General features: G+C 41.4%; 1 protein-coding gene across 3 annotated transcripts in view; it reads left to right on the forward strand.

The window, feature by feature from the left end:
- si:ch1073-15f19.2 (T-cell surface protein tactile) overlaps positions 1-14,829 on the forward strand; it is a 110,717-nt gene that overhangs the window by 83,555 nt on the left and 12,333 nt on the right. Inside the window, exons 9-11 of one of the 3 annotated variants that reach the window (XM_041198577.1) lie at positions 1,518-1,656; positions 12,447-12,509; positions 12,963-13,355. In XM_041198577.1, coding sequence (XP_041054511.1) covers positions 1,518-1,656; positions 12,447-12,509; positions 12,963-13,355 — 595 coding nt within the window. The remainder of the gene's footprint in view (positions 1-1,517; positions 1,657-12,446; positions 12,510-12,962; positions 13,356-14,829) is intronic. The other 2 variants (XM_041198578.1, XM_041198579.1) reach the window with 2 other exon arrangements.

Consider the following 14,829-nt stretch of genomic DNA (forward strand, 5'->3'; position numbering starts at 1 on the left):
TCTATGTCCCTGAGTATTTGACTCTTCCACCCTGGGAAAAAAGCTTCTGACTATCTACTCTGTCCATGCCACTCATAATTTTGTAAACTTCTATCAAGTCGCCCCTCAATCTCCATCGCTCTAGTGAGACCAATCCGAGTTTCTCCAACCTCTCCTCATAGCTAAAAACCTCCAGACCAGGCAGCATCCTGGTAAACCTCCTCTGAACCCTCTCCAATGCCTCCATATCCTTCTGGTACCAGAATTGCACGCAATATTCCAACTGTGGCCTAACCAAGGTTCTATACAGCTGCAGCATGACTTCCCAGCTTTTATACTCAATACCCCTGCTGATGAAGACAAGCATGTCATATGCCTTCCTGGGCTCTGAAGAGCAGATAGGACAAGATTGTGGAAGAGTTGTGAACCAGAGGACACCAATTTAAGGTGAATGATAAAAGAACTAATGGTGACATGAGAAAAAAAGTTTTTTTGCAGTCTATATTTTGTATCTAGAATAAACTATCTGATCTAGAGATTTGTCTTGAAGTTTAAGTAATGGAGTTATGGTTATTTCCTTTGGCAGCTTGTTCCACAGGAAAAAGGATTATTGAGTCACCATCTTGGAAACAAATGGCCTTTGCAGTTTGTATGGATGGCTAGAGTGGTTTTGTCATTGCTAGAGGGCACTTCAGAAGATCAGCAGGAAGCCTAAAGTAATATCACTAACTAAAACTATGACAGATTGTTGGGACTTATGAAAGCTTAGGGTAGATTAGTATCATAAAATTGTACCTTTTAAAAAAAATTACGAAGTAATTTTATCTTTTGCTCTCCAGGTATGGAGTGCCACCCACTGGGATTTCAAATTTGACAATCCAGATATTTCACTTGAGAAAGTTGGGAGAAAAATCACACAAGATTGTTATGTTTAAAAAGGCAACATTATAGTTCATTCCTTAATATTACCTGAGGTGATATTGGTGGAAAAGTTACAAAATTCAAATGAAGTGTAAGACAGGAAGTGACAACCAAGTGAGGAGTTGGGGAAGAATCATTTAGAGATAGGATGGATGTTTTGGTTGGCTTGACCTGAAATATTAACAATTATTTTCAATCTACATGTGCTGCCAGGCCTACTGAATATTTCCAGCATATTCTTTTTCCATTTCAGATTTCCAGCATCAGGACAATAGTGCTTCTCACCCTAATCTGCCTTCATTGAGCTTTGACACAGACCAAAAAAACTAAATTTGTAGTCTGAGTTTTTTTTTATTAATTTAGATTTGATTTGCAATCCTTGTGACATACCAAGCTCTTCTGTGGGATGAATTACAAAATGAGCTAAGGCAGCCAAGGTTGGGAAAATTCAGTGTTTTGGCTCGACATTGTGCCCTCCCTGCTGGGGACTGATGATAGTGACAGGCTGAAACAAATTCAAACTTCTCAACTCTTACACCTGATTCGATTGTTGAAATATAAGACTCCATTTTAGTTCCTTTTTAGCACTTACATATAAATTCTTAATTTTTTTGAAGGTTAATGGGACAGTATCAAATTCCAATCTGTTGATCTTGAAAAATATAACTGAAGAGACTGCTGGAATGTATATCTGTGATGCTAATATTCCAGGGACGAATCTACATCACAGTTCTTACATTAATGTCACCATTAAAGGTAAGATCTGAGGTGTTAGTGTCAGTTAGGACAAAGAAGCATTTGGAGAAAAATCACACATGATTGTTATGTTTAAGGAGGCAACATTACAGTTCATTCCTTAATATTACTAGGATGATATTGATGGAAAAATACAAAAAACTGAAGTACAAGACAGGAGAACCAAATACGGACATTTCTTATGCAGACGTTTAATGGGGACTTATTACAATATTCAGCTTGGGGTTCTATGATGTATATAGGATCTTAACACAATTTTAAGGTACCAATTGGCAGGATGTGCTCCATGCATACTCTATCCATTGCTATTGAAGCAGATCAACCTAACCAGGAGTCCATAAAAGAGATACCTTTAATGGGCATTTGACCTTAAAACCAATACTCAGCTGAGCCTTGTTCTCCATTGCATGAGAAAATAGTTAATAGGATGCCCCTTCAATTGGCCCAGTAGTCCTGAACTCCTCCCACATGCCATGAGACCCCTCCCATATCATTACTTTCAAGCTTGTTTATCCAAAGGTATCACTACTCAGTAAAGGTGAAGGTTGTGCTGCTAACATTTGAGAGTGTGATTAACACCTTCCAACCTCCCCATCACCCACCAATTTCCTCCACAGTCACTGCCTCCTAATTCCACTTCTTCTTGTGACCATCTAGCCTCTCTCCATTACCCCAGGCCCCATTATTCTGGTTCTCACTCTATTTCCTTCGAAGTTGATGTCCCCATTCCCTTTGTTTATCTGACCCCTCCTTTTCTTGAGGCCACCTGCACCTTTATTTTCATGGACCCTCCGCCATGATGCCATCACATATCTCCCTGTGGCTTTAGAATTACCAACTTACTGGGTACAAACACCTCCCTTGAAATGTTACTGTGCCCTCAGCGTCCCAGTACCAGGTCTTGAATCCCCAGGACCAAATGCCTTTGTTGACTGACTGCGCCCAACACATCATTCTGTGCACGACTGTCACTGCCCTGAGAAAGGGTCCTTCCACTACCCAAGACTGGAACCAAGATATGCATGATATGCCAAGCCTTCTAACAGTGGCCAGTGTGGCTTCATTCATCAGACAATCTCTTAAACATCCCCCAACAGCGTGGCCTCATTCCCAGGACAGTCTGTTAAACTTGCCCCCGGAAAGTGTATCACCCCTTCCCGGACAGTCCATGATAACCACCACCCCATCCCCCCCAACCCTGCCCACCATTGTCCATCCTCCATTACACATTTCCCCCTCTGGTCCATTCTCCCCCTGCCACCTGTAGTCCTGCCTCAGTCTCACCCCTCCCTGCTGGTTGTGCCTCCCAGCCCAGTCTTGGCTCAGTTCTTGCTACAGGCACCTGTTATGTATCAGTAATGGTGTAAAAGGAAGCCAAATGCAACTTGTCAGGTATGTGCCACTTATATGTGCCAGGTGTGGCCTCATGCCCAGGACAGTCTGTTAAATTTGTCCCCTGGAAAGTCTATCACCCTTCTAATTAGCCACTGACGGGGAACTTAATTTAAAGAGGAACATGATTCCAGTGAGTTGGCCTTTTGATGAGCTTTCATCAGACTGAAAATGAATGCAAATGGAGTCCCAACATTGCTCAGCAGGAAACATGACCTACCATTAACCCACCTCAAAAGTTGGGAGAACAAAATTCCAAATTAATTTCCTGCTGTTGAAAATTATTTTTTTCATTTATGCCAAATTAAATGCCCCGCCCACCACAATTCCTGCTGTTGGGAATGGAAGATTCTGCCCATAATTTTCCCTGAAGGAATTTTATCCAAAGACTTGTAGTGACTCCCAAAACTTTATTTATTTGCATTGCTCATATTATGAAACATATAGGGCACAATTTAACAGTGGCCCACCACCAAGGATTTGGCAGGAAACTCATCCCCACTGATGTCAGCCATTTAATTCAGAGGAGCATTAATTGGCTGGAGGTGAAATTTCCACCCCCTCACTCAGGAGAAAGGCACACCTCAGAATTGCCAGCCAATCTGATTGCTGGGACTACAGAGCTGCCAGCCAGAGTCAACAAATGCTGGCCACTGCTGGAACTGCAAGCAATCCCACGAATCAGACCCTGAGCCAGGATAGAGGTAAGTGCTGGGCATTGGCAGTGGTGCTGTGGTGTGGACAGGATGGTCTGGGAGAGAGATGGGGTTAAAGGGGGATGGGGTCTTGATGGAAATGCTGGGGGCAGAAGACAGACCATAGGAATGGCCCTCCAGGTCAGGAAAGGGGGTCCATGATGGAGGCATCTCCCTCACCTTCTTGCCTGAGGCCCCAGTAGGCTAACCTGTTGGACTTCCCCAGTGTCCCTAAAAATTTAGGCCAGTGGGAAGTGGCACTTAAGTGGTTGTTAATCAGTCACTTAAGGGTTTCAACTGCAACAAGGTGGGCAGGCTGTCCTCAGCCTCACTCACCACCTGTAAAATTGAAGACCAGTCAGGGGCAGATCAGATGACAATGGGAAGACAACCCTGGTAATCAGCACATTCACTTGGTGAAAAGAAATAGGATATGACTTTCTCTATTCTTAAATAGAATAAAGGCCATATGTAATAGATTGTCTATACTCTGCTGTTGAACTTGTGAAGTTTCTACTTGGTGATCAGCCAGTGATCCTTAGATTCCAATTGAATCCCATCACTGCATTGAATGATAAGTATTGACTCTTGTTTCTCGGTGAATGCAGTGTCATTTTGTTCATCTTTCCTGGTTCTGGAAATTCACTAAGCTGAAAGTACAAAAGTAGGTGTCAGTGGTAAGTGTTTTGATGAGAAAAACTCCCATTAAAAATGAAATAAAAGTAAATAAGTTGGTTTGTAGCAAACAATGCTTCCAGCAATGCCAAGGGAGAGCTGCTCCTCTTCTTAAAAAATGAAGAAATTCATGCTTGAAAGCTGCAAGGTGATCACGCTGAAATATTCAAGACCTAAAGAGAATGGAAAGATAAACATGAGAAATATAGTCACAGATTCTGGAACAAGCTGGCATAAAATTAAACTGAGGAGAGGTTAAAAAGACAGATTATAAACTATATCAAAGGATATTGAAATCATAGGATGGACTGCCAAGCGAGGCATTGGGCTGACCATATCAGCAAGGTGAAGAGATAGTTGTATACGTATCTGATGGAAGATGTGATTGAAAGGTGTCAGAGTATTGTAGAATATATGTCCTAAACTCTCATGGTCAGATTTTTTTTGGATAATTTAAATTAATCTCTTTTGATTTGTACTTTTACAGAAAACTTCACTATATTTGCATTCCACTACATCAGGGTCAATTTAATCTTACCTAACCAGTAGAAAACAAATTGGTCAAATTTGTTACCTGCATTACTCTCCATTCCAATTTAACTTTCACTTGAAGTCAGTAAAATTGAGGAGGTTTAAAGCAAATGAATCTTCCCAGTCCTGCAGGGGCATGCTTGAGGGGGGACCGAGAAATAACTTGGAGTTTAGGGTGTTGGGTCAGCAGTCCGTGCATTCTCATCTATGGGTCATCTTGCCAAAGGTAGTTGAACATTGGCAGCAGCTACCTCCAGACATTGATACCCTCCAGACATTGACATGAGCCAATAATGTGCCATTAACATTCTAATGGGGGAAATGGGGAGGACTCAACCAGAATCTTCCCACCATTAGAGTGGACTCCCACTGAGTGCTGAGCCAGGCAGCTCCATGGAAGTGGCCTCCATGCCCCAACAACTGGGCTGCAGGTATGAAAGGCCATACCTGTGGCCCAAACAAATCCTATGGAGGCTTCATTCCTATTCATATTTCAAATTGATGCCTCCTCCTAAGCCCAGGACATCTCAATGTTCTGCACTCTCCTTGCTGCCTGAGCAGCACCCACCTCTTTCAGTGGGGCTGCCAGCCTTCCAAAGCTGGGAGTCTTTTGGCCTGCAGCCTTAGGGACCAATCCATTATCTGCAACTGGATGGTGGATGCGGAGGTGGACAATGAGGAGACTACTTCCCAGAAGATCGTGCTGGAGTGTACACTGCAGACTAGTACACAGTCGAAACCTGGATATGTTCCCACTTCCATAAAGAAAACCAACATAAGATTCTACACATGGTCAGCTTCCTGTTGGACAGGTTAGATTAAAATTATCCTCATCTACTAGAACATTTGTAACCAGAAAAACATAAAATCAGAAGTCTCAGCTGTTGCAAGAACTGTTTCCCCATGTGACTGAAACACTCCCTTTCTCATTGCAGCCTTCGTTGTGTCACCACAGTCCCAGCATAGTCCTGCCCACTGACCCAGATTCTGAGAAATAATAAATATTCCACATTAAAAAATGTCTAATCAATGAATTCTAGCCTAGATTTGTTTGTAAAGTTTTTCTATTTAATAGATGTTGCTGTATAACTGTTACAATATTACTGGTTAAATATTACTGGTTAAATATTACTGGTTAAATATTACTGGTTAAATATTACTGGTTAAATATTACTGGTTAAATATTACTGGTTCAACAACTTTCAGGCCATCTGGACAAGGGAATCACCTCCATTTAAAACCTGCTGAAAAATCTGATTGATTTACAACAAAAACTTCCTTTATTCTTGCAAATCTCCCATGGCACTGAGCTGAGTGAATTGCAAGATACTATCCACTATCCACTAAATTTGACAGGGAAAGTGTGAAAGGAAGAGAGCAATAGAGATCCTTTCACAAAGTCAGCATAATTTTTTTTTTAAAGAATACCACCCCTCCTCATCACACTGCCACGTACTGAACAGGACCAGTGCATCTGAAATGCACCTGTCAGGTTAAGCTGTGGATAGTTTTTGATAGCTCAGCCCATTCTCATAGCCCAAGGTTTGTCCACAGCACAGGCCAGGCAGCACACACTTGGCTGCCTGCCTCACATCCCTCTAGGGATTGCTGGAGAGCAGAAGAATCCACTGCATAAGGAACTATTTGAGAGAGCATTAATAATTCTACTTAATGAATCTCTCCTCTAGCTCTATATCCTTTTTGAAAAATTTTGGCTTAATTAAAAGGGCCCCTGGTTAAATAAATGCAAGCTGTTGCAAGTATTGTCATTTCTGTAATCCTCAAGCTTTCTCAAGCAGTCCTGCCTTATACCATTTGGCCTTATGAGAATGTGAGTGGCTCCAACATATGCCTTAATGTCTGGCAAAATAGAGGTGGGAAAACACTCCCTACCATTTCATTAGTGTTTTAGTGATGGGACTGTATCTATTGCAAACAGAGGCCCAGCTCCACCATTCAATACAAACAAGGTTGATCTTCTAACTCAATTCCACTTTCCAGCACAATCATCATACCACACAATTTCTTAGTATCCAAAGTCTATCCATCTCTGACTTGAATGTATTCAATGGCTATGCATCCATAGTTCTCAGGGTAGAGATATATAACCCTTTGTGAAGGAATTTCTCCTCACTTCACTCAGATGGCCAATCCCTTATTCTGAGACTGTAATCCCTAGCTTTAGGCTTCCACTCAGGAGAAACCATTTAGGATCTACCCCATTCAGCCCTTTAAGAATTTACATGTTTCAATGAGATCACCTTCATTCTTCGAAATTCTAGGGAATATTAGGTCCAGTTTACTCAGCTCTCCTTTTAGGACAAACCCCTGATCCCAGGAATCAGCCTAGTGGACCTTCAGCATGGAGGGTATGTGGGGCCATTGGTGGTGAGTAGAGGGACATGAGTTGGCATGGAGGCAGCTTGGGGGAGGTAGGTGAGACGGTTTCACCTTGCCTTTCAAATGGGTAACCCAGCCACACCATGAGCAGAATTTTCTGTGCTCGCTGGCATTGGATGTGTTCAGCAACGTGAGTGAAAAATATGATGAGAAGGCTAGAAATCAGTTTCACAATGTCATAACACCAGTTTGCAATAGTGCACTCAGCCAGTTGTTGGCTGTTTCTCATCATCGGATGTGGGATCTAGATTGTAATACATCAGCATATTATTATAAGACCAGCCTGCCAGAATCACCCCCACTGCTGCTGGATCGTCTGTCCATGTCAGCATGATTGCATGCTGGTGGAGAACACATCTTGACAGGTGTGACATGCAGAAGTCAGGACTTACCGCCAGGGTCTTGCTCACATCATGGACATCCGAGTAGCAGAAGATGCTGGAGCCTGATGGCCTGGGCAATAGAAATTGGCCAATTGGCAGTTTAAACTTCCCATGCAATTACCACGCATGTGTCGGGTCAAGACTTCCAAAGGGCACAAAGCGCAACAGTGGTGAACATCTTAAAATTTGCAGCTGTTGGCAACAGAAGATCGGCTGTTTCAGGTTCATGACCTTTCATTAGAACATCTGCATGAATTTGGTGACTTGTCCCTAGTTGATGATTCTAATCTTCAATGGATGCTGTCCTATTTCTATTTGTGGAGAAATACTTAATTTAAATCAAACACCTCAAAAGGGTTTATTTTTTGTGCTTTGCTTTACATCAGATCTGTTTGTCTGTTTTATCACAGGTCACTTGAAGATCAGATTTTACTGGATAACATTTTCAAACTGGAGGTATTTTCCCCCCAGAATACCTTCCGCACAAACATTATAATTACCTTCATGAAAGAACATAAGATCAGGCAAGGTGAACGAAAGGTCTTTCAAACCCAGTTGCAGTCATTTCTGATATCAAATCATACCCAGCCTTACACTTAAACAGCCCAAATATATTGAACTCTAGTACCCTGATTTACAGGGCGTTTCTATACATTTAAAGCCCTTTGAGTAAAGAGCATCTTTCAAAAATCTACTTTAACTTTATGTTCTTTTCATTTAAACTGATGTCCATGAACACTCCCCTCACTTGCCCGATTTAGTTTTTATATATTTTGTGTTCACCTTGAACTCAGTTTATGTTAAAATAAATCAGGCAAAGAGCATTAATACTTATAAACCTCAGTGAAGTCACTGTTAACATTTTTATCTTTACAGATTAGGCCTTATGCCTTCCTCACAGGCTCATATAGGCCATTCATATCCTAGGAATCATTCCAGTTGCATTTCTCTGCACCATCTTCAATGGTGGAGATTATTTTATGTCTTGTGCTCCCAGCTCTGAAAATTGTAAAATGGCCTTACATATTGGATTATCAAATACAGAGTGTAATTGCCTTGCTGGAAATTGGACTAAGTAGTGACTAACCTGAAGGCTATGCTATCCATTAAATCTGGTAGTTCAGTATACGCTCTGACGTTCCATATTGAGAACTCCACAGCAACCAATATATTATGAAGGAGAAGAAAAGAGTTGACGTTTCGAGTCCTCATGACCCTTCGACAGAACTGTTCTGTCGAAGGGTCATGAGGACTCGAAATGTCAACTCTTTTCTTCTCCGCCGATGCTGCCAGACCTGCTGAGTTTTTCCAGGTAATTCTGTTTTTGTTTTGGATTTTCAGCATCCGCAGTTTTTTTGTTTTTATATTAATATATTATGAAGCCTCAGCACCAACTCTGAATGCTTGCACTGCACTGATCTGACCAGCTATCTGGATATCTCAAAATATAGATTAATCTTGGGCAGCCTGAGATATGCCTGCCTAATATTTGGTTCCAAAGATATTGAGCAGAGCAATAAAATGGAAAGCCAACATTATTGGTTTGTGTTGTTGTTCATGATTAATTCCTGCTCTTCCATTCTAGCTCAACTGCTGTAGGACTGCCAATTGCATATTTATGCTAGTTTTATGTCTTCCATTTATCAGTCATTTTATTATATCAGGTGGGTGTTAGATATCAAAAGGGGTCGCTACGATCCTCCCTCTCAACTCACATTTCAACTGCTGGCAGCCCACCTTTTCAGACACAAAATGGATGGCTGCAGGTTGAATTTCTCCCTCCTCAACTAGTTCACTAATGTCCTTCAGAGGAGACCTGCCTTACAGGTGATTCCAATCTCATTGTGGTTAATTCTTAAAGCCCTTGAGAAGGCCTGATAGCAAGTTCAGGTAGCCAAGGATAATAAATGTGGCCATGCCTATGATGCTGATATTTTGAGAATGAGACTCTTACTTTAGTATTGTAATTGGTTTAATCATTTACATACACAAGAAATAACAGCACAGTCTTACAATATTTTCACTACTGGAACATCAGTCCTTACATCCACCGCTGAAATCTTTCTCCATACTTTTGATCAATTTTATTGCATCAGTTCCTTCCTTGTTCTATCCTGATTATTCCTATTCCTTTGCCAGCCTCCTATCCTCCAATCTCGGTCCTGCGATACCTGGGATGGGGGATCTGGTAGTAGGGTTATCTAAATAGGAAAGGTTGGACATGCTGGGCCTGTATCCATTAGAGTTTAGAAGATTGAGAGATGATCTTATTGAAACAGATAAGATCCTGAGGGGGCTTGACAGGGTGGTTGCTGAAAAGATATTTCTCCTTGTGTGAGAGACTAGAACCAGGGGACAGTTTAAAATTAAGGGATCTCCTATTTAAAACAGAGTTGAGAAGAATTTCTTTCCCCCGCACCCACCCACCCCACCCCACCCCAAGAGGGTTGTGAATCTTTGGAACTCTCTTCCCCAGAGGGTGATGGGGCCAGGGTCAATGAACATTAAGGCAAAGGTAGATAGATTCTTGACTATCAAGTCAGTCAGAGGTTATCAGGGTTAGGCTGAATGTGGAATTTTTAAAAATTCATTCATGGGATGTGGGTATCATTGGTTAGGCCAGCATTTATTGCCCATCACTAATTGCCATGAAGGTGGTGGTGAGCTGCCTTCTTGAACCGCAGCTGGCCATGTGGTGTTAGTACACCCTGTGTAGTGCTGTTAGGGAGGGAGTTCTAGGAATTTGACCTTGAGGCCACAGTCAGATTAGTTATGATCTTATTGAATAGCAGAGCACGCTTGAGGGGTTAAATGGCCTACTCTTGGTCCCAAATCGTATGCCCCATATTGTGCAAATGCCACCACCTGCAAGTTCCCCTCCAAGCCACACACCATCCTGACTTGGAAATGTATTGCTGTTCCTTCACTGTCACTGAGTCAAAAATCTCTTCCTAACAGCACTGTGGGTATGCCTACAGCACAGACTGCAGCAGTTCAAGAAGATGGCTCACCACCATCAGCTCCTCAAGGGCAATTAGGGATGGGCAATAAATGCAACCTATCCAGTGACACCCACATGCCATGGATGATTTTTTTTTTTTTAAAAAGGGTCTAATTTTCCCCAACACTTCTGTCCTCCCCATATCAGTCTGCCCCTCCAAAAATATCCCTATCTTGTATATCAAGCTTTCAGCTATTCTCTTAATTGCTCCTTCATTGGGTCCCTACCTTGAAACGTATTCAAGCTTCTCTTCTTCATCATCTTTAAATCCCTCCACAACCTTGTTTTTGCAGCTTTCCCAGTCTTATTGCTCCCAAATGATATCCCTCAGCTGTCTGACCTGGTGTCTTTGCTCATTTCCCAACTCCCCCCTTCATTCCTGAACAGTGGCAGAAACTGCCAATGACATTCACTCCTTCCCCTCCACATTCTGGATTCTTTGTCTGATGCTTCATCCCAAGCTGTTTTCTTGGCAGGTTGCATCTGCTTTTCCATTGCCTTTCATGCTGAGCTTGAAAAGGAATCAAAGGCTGTTAGCATTATTCTGAACCACATGCTAGCCATTCTTGCCAGCCCCCTATACCATGTTACTTTGAAATTTATAGCAAGATCAAAAGGAAACAAAAAATCTATTAAGTTAAAGCTGCCAATCATGTATTATCTGGAAATACATAAAACAGCAGTTAGGTGGATTAGACAGACTGAAAACCTTCTCGGCACTGAAACTGTTGCTGTTATTCTGTTGCATGTACTTAAAGACAGGCAAAATTTCCATGGAAGCATCCTACCACTAGCCCACCATACCTGGAGGAAGATCAGTGAGATTGGCCATTTATGTCATTTCTCCATGGACTCAATCTTCCGCAAAAGTTATGGCGAATAATGGAGAGAATTCCTGTGGAAATTTCAAATAGCCAGGAGCGTCCACTATTCTAGGGACTACAACTCAGTATCAGTGTCTATTGAACATGTATTCCGCAGATTCATTTGTTATCCAACTGGAATTTCCTTTCGCTTTAATGGTCATTCGAACAAAGATGTAATAAAAACATTGAAAATATTCTGGTGTTGTCAAACTAAACAGCTTTGCAGTTGACCAGCATTAAAATATTAAAACATGAATTGATCACATCCAATTCAGATAATTGGCCAGAATTTTCCAGCATCCCCACGGCAGGGCCAGCAAGCCATTGAAATCTGTTTACATCGGCAGGACCAGAACATCCTGCCAGTGGGAGGGGCTGGAAATTCCAGCCAATGAAACGTGGAACTCCAAAGCTGGTTAATTTCTTTAAGCAAACCTAATTTAATGTGAAGTGAAAATTAAAAATAAAATATACAATAGATAAATAATGCATTGTCTCACCACATGCTGCTGTAAGTTCTATGAATGAATATATTTGCTCATTTATGAAAACAGTTTACACAACTGATATTATTCATCTTTAGATGGTCCATGGGATTCCAATACAACTAGTCCCAATAAAATGGATTACTGTTCACATGGGGCATTTGTCCCAGGTTACTTTGAACAGTCATGTTTTTCTTCATAGGCAGCATGAGCTTCCATATGGAGATAAAGTTTTGTAACTGACTAGGAAGAAAGCATGTTACCTGAAGTAAGCACAACCTATAACTAATACCAGTGCCATTAACAATTCACCTGCACAAACTGCCTTTAGTTTAATGATTTAGATTTGTTCTTTTGGTTAGATCCACATGGAACATCTACAGGACCAACTGTGTTCACTTCCGATTCTGCAACGAATTCAACAGGTAAGGATATATCATGCTTCAGTTTCTCTCCTGAAAGAAAAACTTATGGTATTTGGCAATGAGTCACAGCACTTCAAGAAATATCACTTTGCACTTGGACAGTTTAGAAAACATTTCAGTAGATGGGTGCAGAATAAAAATGGTTGAAGGCCCACTGTGCTACCCGTCCCCCCCTCCATTTCCCAGTACAAGACAGAGGTAGCCAATTACAAATTCAAATAATGGAAACATACCAACTTTGTATCATCTGTTGTGCTCTGTAGTTTGTCCCTGGTATCAATATATATATATATATATATATATAATATGAGGGCTGAAGTCCTACCACAATGGAGGTTCATTTTATCCCAATCTCAAGTGCTATGTACAATAATGCTAGATTTTTAAAGTTGTGCTTATGTATATCTATTACTATACAGATCAATAATAATTAATGCTGGAAATTCTCTTTAGGCATTGAATCCTATACCAACACCGATTTGACTACTAGCATTCAGCTATCAATTGCCACTGGCTCATCCACCATCTCAGGAGACTCTACCAGCACTGAAGTATTTACTAGTGCTGGGTTGTCCACCACTATGCAATCATCTGAAACAGTGACTGCCCTTGGACCATCTACCAGCATTGCATCATCCAGCAGTACAAGATCACCAGTCACCATTGAATTATCCACCAGTGAGACACAGCATACCACCATCCAGTCATCAACTAGCTTTGAGTTAACCAACAGTACCAAATCTTCAATGGAAGATACAAAAATATCAACCAATAATACCAAATCATATACAACCATGAATTATTTCAACCAGACAAGCACCATTGGTAATCATGTTACTACCAAAGGTAAATATTACTATTGTGAGTGTAGGTAAAGATATTTGGCATCATGTGACTTTAACATTACTTACCACCAATCATAGCATGCAAGCTGTACAAGCCAACCCCATTTTTCTGGCCCCCAGAATCACAGTGCAGAAGAGGCCCTTCAGCCCATCAAGTCTGACCAACATGTTTTTTGCACATACACTTACCTCCCTTTTCAGCCACAACATGCTATACTCAAATTTTCACCCCACAAATGGATGTTTTAGTCACCAGCACTTTAAAGCTTTATGAAAGGGATCAATCAGGCAAATTAGGCTGTATTGTGAAGATCCACAGGAGTTAAAGACTCACATGTCTTATAGGTAAATATCCATTAACCAAATCAGGCAGCAGAAGCCATTCTGTAATTAACAACTGTTTTGTTGCTAAACTATAACTCAGTACAAATACAGTTTCCACAATCCACTCCTTCTGCAGCAGCATTCCCTACTACTGGGGAAAACCCAGCTCTTAAGTGCAGGCTTAATGAGAATCACCTGCTCTCAACTCACTTTGAAGATTGTCCTGGTTTACTGTTAAAGGGACCTGCATTTCTAACATTGCCACACAGACAGCCAACCCTGCATGGTGAACGACAGTTCACTTTTAGACTTGGCATAGAAGTGAACCCCTGTTTTTTGAGAGATTTTTCAAGGCTTCAAACGTTGACTTATATGCCCACATCTACAGTAGTAAAACAAGATGGCTCCAACAACTACAGTAATCTTCCTTTGTAATAAGTATAACTTACTACATCCTTCAAGACTCAACCAGCAAGGTCAGCAGTTGTGCTACTGAGCCTCTCTTGCTGATGGACATTGAAGTCCCCCCACCAAGAGAACATAATTTGCCCTTGCTACCCACAGTGATTCTTCCAAGTGGTGTTCAACATGGAGGAGTACTGATTCGTCAACAAGGGAGTGAGCGCTAGGTGGTAATGAGCAGGAGGTTTCTTTATCCATGTTTGACCTGATGCCATGAAACTACATTGGGTATGAAGTTAATGTTGAAGACTCCCAGTACTATTCCCTCTCAACTCAATGCCACTGTCTCATCTGTTACTGAAGAGGACTTTGTAGGGTTGACTGGGCAGAGTGTGCCATTGTCCTTTCTGGTCCCTAGGCTGATGCTGGGTGGTCCATCAGATTTTATTCTTCTTTGCCTTTTCTATGCAGTTTTATATAACTCAGTGGTTTGCTAGACCATTTCAGAGGGAAGTTAAGAGTCAACCGATTGCTGTGGGTCTGGAGTCACACGTACGCCATGTTGATTGATGATGGCAGATTTTCATCCCTAAAGGGATGCAGATTTTTTTTAAACCAATCTGGTAGTTTCATGATCACTATTACTGAGACCAGATTTTTTTTAATACCAGGTTTTATTCATTAATTGAATTTAAATTCCACCTTGAGTTAGGGCTTCTGGGTTACTCATCTTGTAAAATTACCACAAT

The sequence above is a fragment of the Carcharodon carcharias genome, chromosome 11, assembly GCF_017639515.1.
Source record: "Carcharodon carcharias isolate sCarCar2 chromosome 11, sCarCar2.pri, whole genome shotgun sequence".
In the NCBI taxonomy this organism is placed as follows: domain Eukaryota; kingdom Metazoa; phylum Chordata; class Chondrichthyes; order Lamniformes; family Lamnidae; genus Carcharodon; species Carcharodon carcharias.